The sequence below is a fragment of the Sinohyriopsis cumingii genome, chromosome 1 (genome assembly GCF_028554795.1).
Source record: "Sinohyriopsis cumingii isolate HCF-2022 chromosome 1, ASM2855479v2, whole genome shotgun sequence".
Lineage (NCBI taxonomy): Eukaryota > Metazoa > Mollusca > Bivalvia > Unionida > Unionidae > Sinohyriopsis > Sinohyriopsis cumingii.
Window position 1 is genome coordinate 163,682,568 of NC_142961.1, and position 21,040 is coordinate 163,703,607.

General features: G+C 34.5%; 1 protein-coding gene across 1 annotated transcript in view; it reads left to right on the plus strand.

Moving 5' to 3' along the window:
• Window positions 1–21,040, plus strand: part of LOC149808290 (uncharacterized) — a 145,644-nt gene that overhangs the window by 21,862 nt on the left and 102,742 nt on the right. Inside the window, exon 3 of the mRNA XM_089975662.1 lies at window positions 20,774–20,974. Coding sequence (XP_089831788.1) covers window positions 20,774–20,974 — 201 coding nt within the window. The remainder of the gene's footprint in view (window positions 1–20,773; window positions 20,975–21,040) is intronic.

Consider the following 21,040-nt stretch of genomic DNA (forward strand, 5'->3'; position numbering starts at 1 on the left):
CTTTTCACTTAAAGACTTCATATAATGCATGTTTGTTCTTAAATGTAAGTTGTGCCTCTCTGATGTCCTTTATGACTACCATGATAGCCATTTTGAAAAAAAAATCATGTTATTGCTACTCCTCCTGAATTGATCAGCATGGGGTGTAACTAAAATACATTATGATATAAATGAAAATCTGACCTCCAGTATGGCCACCATGGTAGCCATATTTAAAAAGGTTATTACAACTTGAACAGAAAGTCTTATTGATGTGGGGTTTTGAACAAGATTTCTTTTGATGTCCAGTTGGTTTTAAATTAAAGTGTTGCAGATTTGACATCCAATGTAGTGGCCACAGCAGCCATTATGAAAATCTAGTAATTGCTACTCATGAATGGAAAGTTGTATCTTAAAAATCTTGTTATCTCTACTCGTCTCCAAATGGATGGGTATCAATATGGGGTTTTCACCAGTATATTTCTTATGATACCTAGTATGTCCTAAATGAAAATGGGGCCTTTCATACATCCAATAGGGCTGCCATGATGACTATCATACAACCTCCTAAATAGATGCTCTTTATGACATAGGGTTTCACCAAGAGACTTCTTATGATCTCCACTTTGTCCTAACTGAAAAATTTTGCCAAGCTGACATCCAGTACATGTTTCATGGCAGTTAATTTGAAATCTTGTTAGTGCTGAAGAATACCAGACATGGTTTCAACACTCAACAGTTAAAATGATGAAATGGTCTTGTGTTGAAATCCTGGAAATTCTTTTTGCCCAGTATATCATCAATTTTTTTTGTTAGGTAAACTGTACACCTAAAAAAGTGTGCAAGATCTTGGGTGGAACATACTCAAAGGACTAGTCCCGGACCCAAACAGTTGCATCCAGTAACCCACTTGTTTAATACATAGGAGTTGGCATTTGGCCTATGTACTTCCAGTGAACACACAAACTCAAACTCTTTATGAGGGTTTCTCACCATTGCTTTTTAGCATCAAATTAGGAAAGAATGAATTGAAATATGAATATAAATTTATGAAAGAATGTGTATGTGTCCAAGTCAACATTTACATTTTTTGTATTTACCTTTTAGCTTCTTTCTCATTGTAATTAAACTGTACTGACTTAACAAGATCAAATTACCATTGTATGATGACCAAGTTTGGTCAGTGTTGCTAGGATAACCAAATTTGATTACTGTTACATGTCATCGATGAGTCATTATGCTTTAAGACCATTGTATAGTGATCACAGTCATATCTTGTTATCAATAAGTCACCATGCTTAAAGATTAGTATAGTGTGCTGACAGTGTCACGTCTTGTTATCAATAAGTCACCATGCTTAAAGTTTATTATAGTGTCATGACACTGTCATATCTTGTTATCAATTGGTCATCATATGTAAAGACCATTGCAGAGTTATCACACTGTCATATCTTGCTATCAGTAAGTCACCATGCTTAAAGATTATTATAGTGTGATGACACTGTCACATCTTGTTATCAGTTGGTCATCATATGTAAAGACCATTGCAGAGTTATCACACTGTCAGTTCTTAACAACCAATCATCATGCTTAAAGACCATTGAAGAGTCATCACACTGGTATGTTTAAAGACCATTGCAGTGATCACACTGTGGTATGATTAAATACCATTACAGACTGATTTTACTATCACAAACTGCTCTGCTGGCCTAGTGGTTAGAGTGTCCGTCTCGGATGTGGGAGGTCATGGGTTCCATCCCCAGCCAAGTCATACGAAAGACTTATAAAAATGGTACTAACAGCTGTCTCACTTGGCGCTCAGCATTGAGAGGTTAGTGTTAGGACTGGTTGGCCTGGTGTCAGGATAATGTGACTGGGTGGGACATCGTGCTACATGTCTGCGGCATGATGCCGCAGTGCTAGACATTACTATAAACTGCCACAATGCAGACATTGTAGCGATATGACTGAAAAATTGTTAAAGCTACATTAAAAATACAAATCACACACACACTATCACATCTTAATGACCAGTCCTAAGTGTTAAAGGTTATTGCAGTATGATAATGTTTCATCTAGAGAAATTGTGCAGTTAAAAATTTCCGAGACAACCAACTTCTTAGTTAAGATATGAGTGGGAATTTGTTTTAGTTTTCATTTTGCTTTACAAGTGTTAATGAACCTTTTCTTATGGAAAAGGTTGTTTGTTTACAGATAATATGCACACATGAAGGAAGCTTGCAGGAAAGGTTGTTTTACAGATTATATGCTGTACACATGAAAGAAGTTTACAGTAAAGGTTGTTTGTCTGTAGATAATATACACACATGAAAGATGTTTGCAGAAAAAGGTTTGTTTACAGATACAAACATAAAAGAAGTTTACAGTAAAGGTTGTTTGTCTGTAGATAATATACACACATGAAAGATGTTTGCAGAAAAAGGTTTGTTTACAGATACAAACATAAAAGAAGTTTACAGTAAAGGTTGTTTGTCTGTAGATAATATACACACATGAAAGATGTTTGCAGAAAAAGGTTTGTTTACAGATACAAACATAAAAGAAGTTTACAGAAAAGGTTGTTTGTTTGTAGATAATATACACACATGAAAGATGTTTGCAGAAAAGGTTTGTTTACAGTAATACACACATGAACGAAGCATTGTAAGTTTGTGTATTTGAAAGTAATAAATTATATCACTTTGGTTCATCATGTCCACAATAGTACAGTTGCCATTTATGGCACCATTTACTGCATTTTAGGAAAGATAAAGCACAATATCCAACTGAAAACTGGAGTTCTGATGATTGTAAGTTTCCAGAAACATTGCCAGCAAGAAATTACAGAAATTAGCACCCCAGAGAGTGTCTGGTGCACTGTCCATTGTTGCTGTGCTGATCTCTGTTGCCAAAGATCAGACCTGACAGGAATGGTGTAGAAGAGGTTTGCCAGATGTAATTAACTAATAAACTCCCCAGAGGAGATGGCACATTTGATGAGTGCCCTCTATAATTAGAGGAGACATCCAAATACTGTCATTTTTAGTAGTCATAAATTTGTACCATGTCAAGAAATTCTTCATAGGTATGAAACAATGTTGTTTTTTTTTTATTTCCTGGGTTAGGTATCAGAACTTGCCATTCATCTATCATAAACTCCTGCCATGTCAGGAATTTTTTTCCTAATGTGAAATAATAGACTTAATGGACAGATATCCTTTAGATGGACAAGACATCTTAAAACTATTGTCAGAATATTATGTATCAAATTGAAGCAGAATTCTGACTGTGAGTTCAGATCATAAATATATAATTTTTTACTATATTCACTCTAAAAATAGGACAATATTCAGGTATAACTTTAATTGCAAAAAGTTTACATAAGAGTCAGGAACACCCATTTCTTACTAGCCAAATGCTTTAAAAAGTCTGACAGAAGGGCCTGGGATGCCTTTCCTTTCCAGCCAAATGCTTTAAAAAATCTGACAGAAGGGCCTGGGACGCCTTTCCTTTCCAGACTAATGGTTTAAATAATCTGACAAAAAGGCCTGGGACACATTTCCTTTCCAGGCTGATGTTTTAAAAATCTGATACAAAGCCTGGGCCACCTTTCCTTTCCAGGCTAATGCTTTATAAAATCTGACAAAAAAGCATGGGACACCTTTCATTTCCAGGCTAATACCTTGAAAAGTCTGATAGAACGGCCTGGGACACCTTTCCTTTTCAGGCTAATGCTTCAAAAATCTGATACAAAGGCCTGGGACACATTTTTTTTCAGGCTGCTGGTTTAGAAAATCGGACAAAAAGTCTGGGACACCTTTCTTTTCCAGGCAAATGGTTTAAAATATCTGAAAGAATGGCCTGTGACACTTTTCCTTTCCAGGCTAATGGTTTAAAAAATCGGACACAAAGGCTTGGGACATCATTCCTTTCCAGGCTAATGGTTTTAAAAATCAGACACAAAGGCCTGGGACACATTTCATTACCAAGCTCATGCTAAAAAATGAACTGCAGGAACAGATTTTTGTTCTTGTATAAGACACGGTTGGAAATAGTAGACTTACATTACATAATGCAGTGTAAAAACTATGTGTACAATGCAGTTTATTACACTGATTTCAAGCAAAATAAAAACTTATTTGAAAACACATTTTATAATGGCTGATCTGGGACTTTGCTGTTTGCATTTGTTGTAAGCATTGATAAATTCTGTGATGTCCAGACATATCTCAGACTTGCAGTCAAAGCTTGGTAAAATGGAGTTTTGCTAGAGAAGAGTCTGATAATTTTGTCATTTGATTGGCACTTCATTGTTGTAAAACTAAAAGTAGAATCTTTGAATATTAACTTGTTTTTGGAAGAAATCCTAAAGACTGTTTGAATATTAACTTGATTTTTTAAGAAAACCAAAATTTTGCATTTGCATCCAGCTTTCTGTTCATACAGTACATTTGTTGTCAGAACCTCCATATTCATGATTGGTGAAGATAAATGGGTACATTTACTGTTATGGTTAATGGATGTACTACATTACTGAGTACAATGGGCACATTTATTTTGTATTGAGATTAATGGATGCACTACATTATTGAGTACAGTGGGCACGGAGTACAGTGGGCACATTCATTTTGTATTGGGGTTAATGGATGCACTACATTACTGAGTACAGTGGTACATACATTTTATATAGAAGTAAATAGATGCAATAAATTGCTGAATACAGTGGTACAATTTGTATTTGAGGTAAATAGATGCAATAAATTGCTGGGTACAGTGGGTACATGCAATTTGTATTGAGGTAAATAATTGCACTACATTGCTGGGTACAATGGGTGCATACACTTTGTATTAAAGTTAATGGATGTATTACATTTCTGAGCATTGTTGGTACATACACTTTGTATTAGGGTTAATGGATGCCATATATTGCTGAGTACATAACTATTCCATCCCAGTAAAACCAAATGTTGCTTGTTTAGCACTTAAATTCATTTACCATGCAACTTGACCTGTAAGAAGTCACTCTTCTCCAAGCTCATTGGAGAGAATTGCGGTGATTTAATACTCCACACTAATCTTGGTATCATATGCTAATTGGATTTTATACACTAAATAAAGTCAAACTTTCCATTAACTTGGACTTTAATGGTCCTCACTTCCAGCCACAGTAGGGTCTGCAACACTCTGTTTGGAATAAAATCATTATATGACAATTTGATGTGACAGTTAAGATGGGATTCACTTAAGACTCCAAACTTCTCATAAGCAGAGATAATAGAAAAACATACATAGCTATAGAAATTTAGATGATTCTGCCTACTTAATGACACAAAAAGATATTTATAATTTTTTTTAAAGGACAGATGTTAAAAGTATTACTGTCAACCTGGACTTTCCTAACCCTCAATAATTCAAAGTTTCTAAGGGTTGGATATCATATGGACAGTGTACTCATCCCAGAAATGGATTTGAAGTCCAGTTCCATCATGTAAAAAGATAAGTACTAACCCAACAAAGGCCAAGAATTTTTGGGGTTCTCCTGTTTTACCCTTTTCGTATTTAAGTAAGAAGTTTTATTATTCTAAGATTTTGTTAAGGTTTTTAGCTTTACTGGTTATAGATCAGAAAAGTTAATTAGATGGAATTTCCTCATTTGTATGTTGTCTGTCCATCTGTTATTGTTATTCAACTATTTTGAGGGTTGCCACAAAACATTACACACATACATACTTAATCCTTGGGTCCAATTGGTTCGAAATGAAAAATGTGTTGTTTGGATTTAAAGACTACCATTGTGGCCATTGCTACTCCTTCTGAATGGATGGACATATATATCAACATCGGGTTTTCACTAAAAGCTCTCTTCATGCTGTCTAGTTCATCCTAATAAAAATGGTACCAATCTGAATTCCAATATGGCCACTGTATTTGGTTATTGCTACTTCTCCAGCATAGACATTTCATATCAACATGTGGTTTTGACTCAAAGACTTCTTATTATGTCTGTTTGGTCTTATGATGTCTAGTTGGTCTTATGATGTCTAGTTAGTCTTATGATGTCTAGTTAGTCCTAAATAAAAATAGTACTTGTCTGTCATCTAATATTGCTTCCACATCAGCCAGCTTGAAAATCTTACTATTATTACCCCTCCTGAATAGATGGTCATGACAAACACTTCATGTGCCTGATTAGTCTTACATGAAAATGGTGCCAGTCTGATATTCTATCTTACATGAAAATTGTGCCAGTCTGATATTCTATCTTACATGAAAATGGTGCCAGTCTGATATTCTATCTTACATGAAAATGGTGCTAGTCTGATATTCTATACGACCACAACAGAAAAAAAATCTAGTTATCACTGCTTCTCTAAAATGTAAAGGCCTATTGACATGGGATTTTCACCAAAAGACTTCTTATGATGATGTCCAGTTGGTCCTGAATGAAAATTCAAGTTTCTGAAATTAATGAATTGAGTTACCATTTATTATCATGGGACCTTCATTATATCTGTGTATAGGTATGTGCAGATTCATAGAAGATGCAGTTGTATGTTTGTATTTCTTATGTGTAGCAATCATGTTGTGTGTCGCTGAATCCGGATGAGCTGCCTAGATTCAACCAAATTGTTACCTGGATTCCTGGAAAGCATTCTTATGGGTTGGTACCTCTGCAGTCTGAGCACAGTCAGAACATGTATTCATTTTTCTGTATTTTACAGATTTTTGTGTCATAGTATTTGATATGTGGAATTTTTCGCCAAGATAGAAATGGTTTAGTTCATTTGAATTCCTGTCTTTACTTCTAAATTTTTCTCATCAGCATTTCTGTTGTAGTACAAAATATAGAAAATCAAAGGATAATTTTTACAAAAATGCAGTAAAAATGAAAGATGCTTCAACATTTTGTATACTTTATTCCACCAACTCTTTTTTTTATATTGATTTCTTGTCAATCTGCAGACATGAACATCAGTAAGGATTGTTAGCTAAATCTGTGTGGTCACACAGGCATCAGGTATCCATATCTAATTATTGGTGCATCTAAAGATACTTTTTATGTGTATTAAATACAATGGTTTAATTTTTTTAAATGTAAGAACATTTACATTTCTCTTAAGTTATGCAAGTTCTAATAATTTATGATATGGTAGAAGCATAAATTACGCCATTTGTTAGAGAAAACCAGTATGCAATTTTTCAAAAAGAATAATGTTTTTCAGCTGTTGCATAATGGCTGAATGAACAAGAGGTCTTTATGTTGGAAAACCACAAGAAATTCATATGCTTTAAACCATCATATATAATATTTCCTTACTTGTAGGTCCCTTCATTATAACATTCCCTTACTATAAGTCCCATCATTAAAACACTGTACTATTATCCCATCATTGTAACACTCCCAAAATATAATTCCCTTCATTACAACACACCCCTATTGTAATTCCCTTCATTATAACATTTCCTTTCTGCAAGTCCTTTCATTACAACACTCTCTTACTACAAGTCCCTTCATTAAAACACTGTACTATTAGCCCCATAATTGTTACACTCCCAAAATGTAATTCCCTTCATTACAACACCCCCCTACTTTAATTCCCTACAATATAACATTTCCTTTCTACAAGTCCTTTCATTACAACACTCCCTTACTATGAGTCCCCTCATTATAACACTACTATAAATCCCCTTCATAATAACTCTTTCTTACTATATGTCCTTTCATTATTTATAACACTTTTTTACTATTAGTCACTTTAATGATCTCTTTCTTACTATAAGTCCCTTCATTATAATACTCTCTTATTATAACACTGCTTTACTAATGTCTCTTCTTTATAACACTCTTTCTGTAACTTCCTCCAGTGAAGCACTCTCTTACTGTAAGTTCCTCATTTATAACATTTTCTGTTGTAAGGCAGGTATGATCATGGATTCCATTATGATACTTGTATTATTTATGTTTGGGGGTCTTACTGTAAAGTGGTACAGCACTCCCTCACTATAAGACAGTTTACTCCGTGGCCATCATGGAAAGTGTTATATTGAGAGTGTGCTATATTATGATAAATTCAGCATTGTCTAATTTAGAGATTTTTCAGTTAGAAAATCTACATGTTCAGTTTTCATAATTTTGCAATTTTTAATTATCTTGTTCTTTTCAAGAGGTTGAATCTTGATTTTGTGTCCTGTTTCCAAGAGGTTGAATTGTGATTTGTGTCTATACAATAAAAAGTGAAGGAACATTGTACAATTTGACAGATCACGATTCGGACAATGGTATTTACTTAATGAATCAGTCAGCTGGAATATTTATTAACTAACAGTTTCTTTCAGTTACTACCAAGTTTAACTAAAACAATGGTAGACTATTGGAATATTTACAGGCCAACAATTTCAAGCAATAACTGGTAGCTGGGAGAAGTGAATTTCTTCTTGGATGCTACTTAATGTAAATAGCATAATTAAGTTAGACCACTAACCCTGACCATCAATGTAAGCAATAAATCTGAAGATGGTGCTCTCCATTGGACAGATAATATATTGATAACTGCTGCTTCTTTGATGCTTCCTTATATTCACAGATCAAGTAAGATTCATTTCTCAGATGAGTTTATAGGGAAAAGCCAATTCTGAATTCCATTAAAGGAATCTGGAGGGCCATAAAACTTGCAGAGTGAATTGGGGCTAGTTTGCTTGCTATCATCTTCACTCGCAGGTTTGATGTTAGGATCATTCCTATTGTAAACAGATTAGCTACCTTATCCTCCTTTTTGTTCAAGGTCAATGCCTGCTTTTTAATTGGTAGGTTGTTCCTTGATCTGGTTTCAATGCTTAGCATTAGTAGTATAACTTTAATAGCACACATCTTGTAAATTACACTTGTATTAATAGTATAACATAAGTAGCACACATCTTGTAAATTACACTTGTATTAGCAGTATAACTTCAATAGCTCACATATTGTAAATTACACTTGTATTAATAGTATAACTTTAATAGCACACATCTTGTAAATTACACTTGTATTAATAGTATAACTTCAATAGCACACATATTGTAAATTAGACTTGTATTAATAGTATAACTTAAGTAGCACACATATTGTAAATTACTTGCGGTGAAACAATTCATCGATATATCAATGCATCGATACTTTTGCTGGAATGATACACATATCAGTACAAGAGAAGAAGACTTGAGACAAAACAATATTTTCCATATGTTATTTTAGTCTTAAGCAATTATGAATAATTATTATTAGTTTGCCTTCTTATTATTTAAATATAGAATTCATCTGAAACAGCATTTTCAGTCATTGGCACTAATTTTTATTAGTAAAAACAAAAAAGACTATTAGAGTATACTCACTTGCCATCTGTAAATTCAAACAAAGTGGCATGGTTTGTAATCTGCCCCCCACCCCCACCCCCAATTACATGCTAATTATCTTAACCCTGCAGCATGTTCAGCATAAAGGATACATTCCAAACATGTTCATGAGCATGATGAATACAATGAAGTATTTTACTCATCATTTAATAACCAATTTTATGCAAATGCAAAGTTTCTACGTTGAATTTGATCTTGTTTTCTTTTGGTCAGTTTGAAAGCTACACTATCAGCGTGTCACACACTGAAATATGTTACATTCAAATCTTATTGGTGGTTACTGCTTGTTGTGGTCAAGGTTAAATAATAACTACCAATCAGCAATCAGACTGTAGCTTATTCCCTAAATGACAGACAGGAAGTACTAGCAAAGCAACAGAGAAACTTTGCTTTAAACCCATTGATACAGCAAGTACTTAAACATAGATGCTGTCAGGGTTTGCCATTGCATGAATCATGCAAAATATGTATGAATTTACACACTTGGAGAATGGTGATGCATGAGAACTCCCACAAATTAGTTGCACATTCTGCATATGAAAATGTGCTACACAAATTATACCATTTTTATTTAACCATGCTTGTTGCAACATCTATTTTTTGGGTAGGTAACTGTTGACACATCTGGGGTCTTTCAAGTATGACAAAACTGGTTTTTAATCTTAATTTGATTGCCACATTGTGTCTTGGAATAAGCGTTATGGCATAGTTTGAAGCCTTCATGAAGGAAGTTTTACAAATGTGTGTATAAAATATGGGCTACCTAGAAAACCCTAAATGTCTGATTACCAGTATGGTTTAATACATTTTCGTTTGCTAAAAAATGGCTGGTGATAGTGATGATGACAATAATTTTTCAAGTTATGAAGTATATTGGATTATTGGAGCTTAGAAATTTTTAATGGAGACACCAGTGAGTGATTATGAGCCTGAAAATTGTGTTAAATACAAGTCAGATATACATGTTGGATAGACAGAAATAGAGGGCATGACAGTCAGTCTCTCTTTCAGCAGTATTTCAAAATTTAATATAGAAATGACAGAATATTAAGCCTAATTAGAATATAGACAGTTTAAAAGTAGAATGCAATTTTCATTTTTTTTATCAATCAATTTAGCCTTGTGAATCATATGCTACAAACCATATATCCATATCAGGGTTAAAATAAACTGAATAAATAAGGATGAAAAAATGAAATTAAGAAGTAAAGTTATTTATTTTTAATACCACTGTTTGCACAAGAGACTATGGCATTGATAGACTAAAAACCCTTATACAGCATTATGGAACAGATAAGAAATCTGGCATGGTTGTCAGTAAACTACTGATTCAAGAAGTGAGTTTGTGTTAGTGAAAAATCCTATTTTGGAGCGGATGAATCCTATAGAAAATAACTCTGAAAAATTCCAAATAACAGTCACAAAGATCAGTTTTCCAACATCTTCAAGTTGACAAAGCGAGCTATGCATATGCCCTTTCAGAAGGAAGCACAGAAAAATATTCATGCAAAGATAAGGAACAGATTATGATCAAAAATAATCAACAGATTAATACTTATACAACTTGAGAGCTGACATCTTTTAAAGATTTTGATTTCAGTAGAGCTCTGAAAAGGTGGAGTATTGAAGTGTTGGGTAAATATTGAGCCATGATTGTTTCCTCCTCCCCCTGAATTTATTTTACTTTCCCCTTCTTTCGGTGGCAAAGGGTGAAGTCCCCCTTAAGATAAAATCCTGGCATTGTCTCTCCTTAAATTGTACAAGGGAAACAAATTTGTAATATCTCTTTTTTTTATTCAGTGATATTTAACCAGTGAATGAAGGTGCAGATGGAATAAATAAAAATACCACAGAATCAGCAAGAGGGCAGATTTCAAACAGCTGAAGTTTATTAAAAAATTGTAGAATAGGACAGGATGTTGTCGGAAGTATTCCTTCTTCACTAATAAATACAAGTACATGTAACCACAGCAGTCTTTTGCATCTTAAGAAAGTACAATGTGATAGATTTTGTTGGTATTCATCCTTTTTCCCATGCCCAGATTTGTTCTAGATATTTTCTTTGCATGAGGAATCCACTTTATTTTTTCTATTTTGAAGATAACATTGCAATATCTTCCAAGTTTAAGTGAGACATCAAATTGGCAATAAGATGTTTTCAAAGCATTCGACAGTGCAAAACAAAGGGCCTAGTGGCTAAAGTGTTAAATGGAGCCACCATTAAACAGCCTTAAACGCTAAAAATACTCACTGACAACCAACAGGTAGTATGTTTGAAAGTATTTTTGTTATCTTGTCATTGATGAGAATTGCATATAAATATATGATAACTATGTCTATCTGTCAATTGCATATTGGAAATATAACCAGTATGTCCACATACATAAAGGGGCACCACCTACCTTTCAGTGATGTAAAGACCATCAAGTGTATCGATATGTATCATATCGCAGGCTGTTTATTGTGAATCATATCTATACGCAGCTCAGGTGTATCATTCCACCCCTTAAGTTACACTTGTATTAGTAGTATAACTTCAATAGCACACATATTGCAAACTAGACTTGTATTAATAGTAAAACTTCAGTAACACACGTCTTGTAAATTACACTTGTGTTAATAGTATAATTTGAGTAACACACAAATTACACTTGTATAAATAGTATAACTTAATAGCACACTTCTGTGATATTCGCAATGTCCACAACAGATGTGAGAGATGCAGTACTGAAAATATCATTCTGATCATTTTAACAGTTATTTAGGAGAAATGTTCGTGACTTTTCATAAATGAATGGTTCAGTCTCTGACCAGTGATCTTTTGACTATATAAAAATAGCATCGAAAAGCATATTGAGGCCAAGGGTCATTGCATGTCTATCAGAGATGTACCATTTTATAAGTCAAAGTACTAAATTCAACAAAGCAAAATGCAGCTGAAGGTTTTGGTAGAAAAGTAAAGGTCTCAGAGTCAAATAACAAAGATGATGAAGAATTCTTTTTTCTGCTGGCTGAATGGACTGTCACAACCAGCTTCTTTGCAATTTTCCATGTTAACTTTTTTGATACAATGTTTTGGATTTAGGGTAACAATAAAAGTCATAAATTACATAGCTGGGGTCATAGAAAGAGCATTCTAGTGAAAAGGCATAAACATGTCTTCTTTAGCTGGTAATAAGAATGGCAAAAAAATATACTTACATTTTTGCATCTTGAATTTCCTCAAAATAGACTTTCTTAGTTCTGCAGATCCGAATTACATGAGCTACTGGTATGTCATGGGTTCTACAACTTGATTATACACCACATTTTGACTACATTTCCAACTGCAATCACATTCTCGCTGCTGCACTCAAAATTAAATGGTATTCCATAGCCTCTTTTTGAAAATTTAAATTGAAAGAGTTCATATTTTTCCTCACATTATGATTCCAAACTATCAATAACAGAACAGAAATGTACATGCAGCTGATTCAAGGTGGGTTCCCACCCTGCTCAAATCACATGTATTTTGTGCAGAATTAACACAGCTACAAAATCCTGTTCATTACAAGCAGAAAAGCAGAATGTAGTGGAATCGACCAAAAAAATAAAAAATTCAGTCCATTTCAAACCAGCTGGAAAGGTTATTGCAATGTGCATTCATTCGCAAATTCCAGTTTTCAGTTTTAAGTAGACCTAGATGACAATTCTTTTTTATACTAAGGTCAAGCACAAGAGGAAGTGCAAAGGTTGCTGGGTGGTGTTAAGTGCACATTAATACTGTTATTGTGTATTGATGAATCTATGGATGTGTATTTATTTTCAAATGCAGCATAAATTCAATTATTTTGCTTCTTGTTGTGCATTTTTTTTATATTAATAAGTCTTTGGTAGAAAAACAAAATGAGTATAAGATAAAAAGGTTACTGCATTTGTATGGGAAAATATGAACTCATATTTTGGAGTAATACTGCACTGCCAAGGTTATGCAGTATTACTCAAAAAAAACTTGTTCCTATTTTCCCATACAAATGCAGTAACCTATTAATACTGTAACTACAGTGCCATGCATCTTGTAAATTATAATTATATTAATAATATAATTTCTGTACCACACATTTAGTAAATTATACATGTATTAATGGTATAACCTCAATACCACACAGCTTGTAAATTACACATGTATTACTGTATAACTTCAATACCACACATCTTGTAAATTATACTTATATAATGGTATAACTTAATTACCACACATCTTGTAATCCTGCATATTAACATTTTCTTGGCAAGCATGAGATGAAAGTCTTTGAAGCATGAGCCAAAATATCTTTGAAAATACATTCATAAGTTTCCACCATTAGGGGGTATTTTTGTATTAATTGAAACTTTAGAGAAATGAAATGTACTCTAAATTGCTATTTGGAGTTTGTGTTCCAGGCTGTAGGTTTTTGTGTGGTCCAGGCTGTGTGTTTTCTTGTGGTCCAGACTATGTGTTTTATTGTTGTCCAGGCTATGTGTTTTATTGTAGTCCAGGTTGTGTGTTTTATTGTTGTCCAGGCTGTGTGTTTTCTTGAGGATGAGGCTATGTTTTATTGTGGTCCATGCTATGTGTTTTATTGTGGTCCAGACTATATGTTTTGTTGTAGTCCAGGTAATGTGTTTTATTGTTGTCCAGGCTGTGTGTTTTATTGTGGTCCAGGCTATGTGTTTTATTGTAGTCCAGGCTATGTGTTTTATTGTGGTCCAGACTATATGTTTTATTGTAGTCCAGGCTATGTGTTTTATTGTTGTCTAGGCTATGTGTTTTATTGTTGTCCAGGCTGTGTGTTTTCTTGAGGATGAGGCTATGTTTTATTGTGGTCCATGCTATGTGTTTTATTGTGGTCCAGACTATATGTTTTATTGTGGTCCAGACTATATGTTTTATTGCGGTCCAGGCTATGTGTTTTATTGTGGTCCAGGCTATGTGTTTTATTGTGGTCCAGGCTATGTGTTTTATTGTGGTCCAGGCTATGTGTTTTATTGTGGTCCAGGCTATATGTTTTATTGTGGTCCAGACTATGTGTTTTATTGTGGTCCACACTATAAGTTTTACTGTGGTCCAGGCTATGGGTTTTATTGTTGTCCAGGCTGTGTGTTTTCTTGAGGATGAGGCTATGTTTTATTGTGGTCCATGCTATGTGTTTTATTGTGGTCCAGGCTATGTGTTTTATTGTGGTCCAGGGTATGTGTTTTATTGTGGTCCAGGCTATGTTTTATTGTGGTCCAGGCTATGTTTTATTGTGGTCCATGCTATGTGTTTTATTGTAGTCCAGGCTATGTGTTTTATTGTGGTCCATGCTATATGTTTTATTGTGGTCCAGGCTATGTGTTTTATTGTGGTCCAGGCTATGTGTTTTATTGTGGACCATGCTATATGTTTTATTATGGTCCAGGCTATGTATTTTATTGTAGTCCAGGCTATATTTTTTATTGTAGTCCAGGCTATATGTTTTATTGTGATCCAGGCTATGTGTCTTATTGTGGTCCATTCTATGTGTTTTATTGTGGTCCAGGTTATGTGTTTTATTGTGGTCCAGGCTATGTGTTTTATTGCTGTCCAGGCTATGTGTTTTATTGTGGTCCAGGCTGTATGTTTTATTGTGGTCCAGGCTATGTGTTTTATTGTGGTCCAGGCTATGTGTTTTATTGTGGTCCATGCTATGTTTTATTGTGGTCCAGGCTACATGTTTTATTGTAGTCTAGGCTATGTGTTTTATTGTTGTCCAGGCTATGTGTTTTATTGTGGTCCAGACTATGTGTTTTATTGTGGTCCAGGCTATGGGTTTTTTTTAGCTCCAGGCTATATGTTTTCTCTTGATCCAGGCTGCAAGTTTTTATGTGGTCCAGGCTTTGGTTTTTTGTGCTCCAGGCTTTGGTGTTTTGTGCTCAAAGGCTGTATGTTTTCTTATGCTCCAGGTTATGTGTTTTGTGTTTTTTTCCTGGGCTAAGTTGTGTGTTTTCTTATGCTCCAGGTTATGTGTTTTGTGTTTTTCTTCCTGGGCTAAGTTGTGTGTTTTCTTGTGCTCTAAGCTGTGTGTTTATGTGTGCTTCACGTTGAGTGTTTTTGTGCTTCAGTCAGTGTTGTCATGTGCTACAGGCTATGTGTTTTATTGTGCTTCAGGTTGTGTTTATCTGCTCCCAGCTGTGTATTGTGCTTCGGGCTGTTTTTTGTGCTTAAAGCTGCATGTTTTGTTCTCCAAGCTGTTTGTGTGCCCCTAACTGTTTTTGTTTTTGAGGCTGTGTTTTTCTGTGCTCCAATCTGTTTTATTGTACTCTATGCTGTTTTTTCATATGCTGCAGGGGATGATGTCATGTGCTTCAGGCTGCAAGTTGCTTGGTACCCTAGGATATGTTTTCTGATGCATGACATTTGTTGTTTCCATGGGGTCAGGGGATGATAATATCATAGCCAAGCTAGCATGGAACACTTAAAACAATTGGTAGCTATGGGAAATTTCTTATAACTAGCACAATTTTTCATAGGGACAAAGAAGATAACTGAAATTTAGGAACACTTTCCCTGCAAACATCCTTGCCAAGAAGGAGATCAAAATTGGAGCTGTCTTCCTTTGTTAGTTTTGAATACAATTAATGTATTTGGAGTTAATAATAAATAAAGGTGCGCATACAAAAAAATTTATATTCCTATTTTCATCTTCACAACACAAGGTATGTTATCACTGAATCCATATAATTGAGTATTGAAAAGCTGCATGTACAAGTAATGTAATTTTGTGTTCTTTACTTGTCTGTTGTTGGGTAAATGTCATTAGTCATGATGAAGTAAAGAAGTTACATACCATTTGTTGAAACCAGTGTCTGATTTCTTTTTGGTGTGTAACTGAATTCTCAAATTGTACATTTATCCTTTAAAAAGAGAAGGCTTCAAGTACTTAAAAAATATTGCAAACTCTCTGACTAGTTCTATCAAATGTACTTCAGTTGACAGATTTGTATGTCTGACATGTAAGCTGTCTGACTAGTTTTATGAAGTGTACTTCATTTGACAGATTTGTATGTCTGACACATAAGCTGTCTGACTAGTTCTATGAAATGTACTTCACTTGACAGATTTATATGTCTGACACGTAAACTGTCGGACTAGTTCTATGAAATATACTTCAGTTGACAGATTTGTATGTCTGACACGTAAGCTGTCTGACCAGTTCTATGCAGTTTACTTCAGTTGACAGATTTGTATGTCTGACATGCAAGCTGTCTGACTAGTTCAATGAAATGTACATCATCTATGTCTGACAAATAAACTATTTCTATGAAATGTATTTCACTTGACAGTTTTGTATATCAGACACGTAAACTGTCAGATTAGTTCCATGAAATGTACTTCACTTGAGAGATTTTTGGCTTGCCTGACAGGTTAACTGTCTGCCTTGTTCTATCAAGTGGACTTCGCTTGATATATTTGTATGTTTCAGACACATCCAAGAATTAAAAACATGAACTTTGTCAAAAGCAAATAGACATTGTGACACAAGTAATCTTTTTGTCTCTGTGTTAAGATTTATACCAATCAGTCTTTTTGTTTGTTTGTTAAGATTTATAGCAAATAAAAACTGATGAAACTAGAAGTATAAAAAATTAAAAAGACATGCCAAACATGTGTAAGGACAGGTGGGCAAGGGTGATACAGTATACCTTTTCACTATTGATAGAGGGATATATTAAAAAAAGAACAAAATAACACTCTTTGAAGACTGTCTTGGTGAAGGAATTTGTATAACGGAGGAGCCATTTTATAATACCTAAATTAGTTGACCCATACAACAGTATTAACACTTGGGCTGACCAGTCAGTTGACACAACATATAGTGCATACACACAGAAAAACATAGTTTTTGCAAACAAATGAGAAAAAGAGAAGAAAATACCTGAAAAATGTATTTGTTCCATAAAGAGATTACAGTTTTAATTTTGGGTAAACATGACTGTGCTTAAAATCCACAAGTGGCTTAAAACATTCTCCCATTGGAACATCAAATTATTCCTTGTAGATTAGAAATTTCATTTCCTATGATATGAAAAATTGCAGGCTAACCCCAGTATCCTATGGGAATGATTGATTGGAACTGAGCCAATTAGAAAAGACCATGTCCTTCTCTGCATGATAAAAACTTCAACCCTGCTAATTGATCTGCGATTAGTCCAACATGGTGTGACAGCCCATATCAAGAAACTCATAGGCCCTACTTCAGGGACCTGAGACAAAATGAGCAGAATGTCAAAATATCAGGGAAAATTTGTGGTGGAATTAGAATGATTAAGGACTGTCTGTCAGTCATATCCTTATTTCACTTGCAGTTTTCTTGGTGGCCATCTATGGTTTCAAGTATAAGAATAATTCCGACCGTCAATCAAAACATTTCATTAAATGGCCTTGCTGCACAGCCTATCAACAGTGTTAGAAAACTATTCCAAATATTGATTTGGTCAATATATGCAACAATATAAACTTGCATATCTAAAGGAACATTAAATTTTTGTATTGGAGCATAGACACTGCTAATGGTTATGTTATTTTTATAAAAATATGTATAGGTCTTTACTCTTAAAATTTATTAAAGGTACACTTGCATTTGGTTATGATAAAAAGCACACTTACTGCATGTTAATGATACAAAGCACACTTACTGCTGTAAATGATACAAAGCACACTTAGTGCTGTAAATGATACAAAGCACACTTACTGCTGTAAATGATACAAAGCACACTTACTGCTATTAATGATAAAATGCACACTTACTGCTGTAAATGATACAAAGCACACTTACTGCTATTAATAATAAAATGCACACTTACTGCTGTAAATGATACAAAGCACTTACTGCTGTAAATGTTACAAAGCACACTTACTGCTGTAAATGATACAAAGCACACTTACTGCTGTAAATGATAAAATGCACACTTACTGCTGTTAATGATAAAATGCACACTTACTGCTGTAAATGATACAAAGCACACTTACTGCTGTTAATGATACAAAGCACACTTACTGCTGTAAATGATACAAAGCACACTTACTGCAGTAACTGATAAAATGCACACTTACTGCTATTAATAATAAAATGCACACTTACTGCTGTCACTTACTGCTGTAAATGATACAAAGCACACTTACTGCTGTTAATGATAAAATGCACACTTACTGTTGTTAATGATACAAAGCACACTTACTGCTGTAAATGATACAAAGCACACTTACTGCTGTTAACGATAAAATGCACACGTACTGCTGTAAATGATACAAAGCACACTTACTGCTGTTAATGATAAAATGCACACTTACTGCTGTAAATGACACAAAGCACTTACTGCTGTAAATGATACAAAGCACACTTACTGTTGTAAATGATACAAAGCACACTCACTGCTGTTAATGATAAAAAGCACACTTACTGCTGTAAATGACAAAAATGCACACTTACTGCTGTAAATGATACAAAGCACACTTAGTACTGTAAATGATACAAAGCACACTTACTTCTGTAAATGATAACATGCACACTACTGCTGTAAATGATACAAAGCACACTTACTGCTGTTCAAAATAAAAGTACACTTACTGCTGTTCAAAATAAAAGTACACTTTCATGATATAAAAAGCACATTTGATGCAATCCATCTCATCATCTTGTGTATACAGCAATATAGACAGAGCCATATCTCCCTATTTACCTCCACTATTTGAATGATTAAATGTTTCCAATTTTTTCTTCCAGAAAGACAGAAATGTGTCCAGTAAAGTTGTAAAATTCTCAAAATATGAATAGTCTGTCACAATGCAGACATGACCGCTCCGGTGGCGTAGTGGTTAGAGCATCTGCCTCGGGTTCGGGAGGTCATGGGTTCAATCCCCGGCCAAGTCATACCAAAGACTTAGAAAAATAATACTAACAGCTGCCTCGCTTGGCGCTCAGCATTAAGAGGTTAGTGTTAGGACTGGTCGGCCTGGTGTCAGGATAATGTGATGGGGTGGGACATCGTGCTACATGTTTGCGGCATGATGCCCCAGTGCTAGACATCACTATTAACTGTCACACTGCAGACATCATAGTGATATGACTGAATTATTTTTAAAGCTACGATAAAAATCCAAATCACACACACACACACACTCACAATGCAGACATCACAGTAATATGATTAAAAACATTAAAGCTATGTTGTATTTTTTAAACACACAAAAAATGCAGTCACACATTGTTCTTACTGAAAATGGTATGGTACAATGTTCAATATTGCCACCATTGCAGTCATTTTGAAAATCTTGTCACTACTATTCCTGAATTAATGGCCATATCAACATGAAGTTTTCATGGAAAGATTATATTGGATGCCTGGTTTGTGCTAAATATAGATGACACCAATCTTAAGTCCAATATGGCCACCTTGGCAACCAGCTTCAAAATCTTGGAACTAAAATAATTCTTATGACATCAAGCTGGTCCGAAATAAAAATGACGCTAATCTGACATACAGTATGGCCACCATGACAGCCATCTTAAATAATAATGATAATAATGACATAGAACAGTGCCTACTCTTTAGAAGCTCAAAATACTTTACAATATTAGATAAAACATACAGTCTATACAAACACAAAATTGCAAAAACAGTTACCCTGAAATTTTCAAACAAAAATATGCTGACAATAATTTAAGGAAGTAAACATTAATAAGTCTTTAAGTCTGTTCTTGTAGTTCAAGTTAGTGAGTTTTAAGAGCACTCGGATGAGATCACAGTGTCCTTGTATCTAAGATCAGTGGTCAGTTTGTTCCGTGTAGCTGGGCCCCAGTACACAAAGAACGTTGTCCATCAGACCTTGATTTAATAATGGGAACAATGAAAATAATCAAGTGTCAGAAGAGGAGCGTAAGTTTCTAGTTGAGGTGTACACATCGGTGAAGTCAGATAGGTGTATTTGACTGGAGCCAGTCAATGAAATGTAGCATAGTGCTTAGTGAATGGATATTGTGTATGATTATGGATCAAACAGATAGCCAATGGAGATAATAGAGCAGAGGGAATTGTGCTCAGTTCTTTGTACTCTAAGGAGATTCCAGACCGCTGTGTTTTGAACATTTTGAAGTTTTTGTTGTAGATAATGAGAAAAATTAAATAGATGTGTGTAACATTAGTCCAGTCTTGAAAGTTCTAAGGAACACACAAGTGTTTCAGTTCGTCAACCAAAAGGAAATTGCCAAATTTAGATGTATATTCTGTTTGTTAATTTCTGCATTACCTGTTTTTAAAAATTAGACTGGAATATTTTTTAAATAAGGTAATATTTGTTGAAATAAATAGTCAAAATAATTGTTTCATTAATAATTTCATTAACATTCTTTAATCATTTCAGGTGAAGGTCATGCTTCGAATAGTATCCCCAAATCAGCATGGTGACCAGGGGTCATCCTTCCTGACCATTGACCCCAGAAAGAAGCAGGTCACAGTGTTTGATCCTGCAGCCAGTGGCTATGCTACCTCAGCACATCGTAGAACAGCAGTTGCCCCAAAAATGTTTGCTTTTGATGGTGTATTTTCTCCAGATGACTCTCTGGTAAGGTTACCCATCATTTGATGACTCTTAATATTGTGCATCATCTAATGACTCTGATAAGATCAT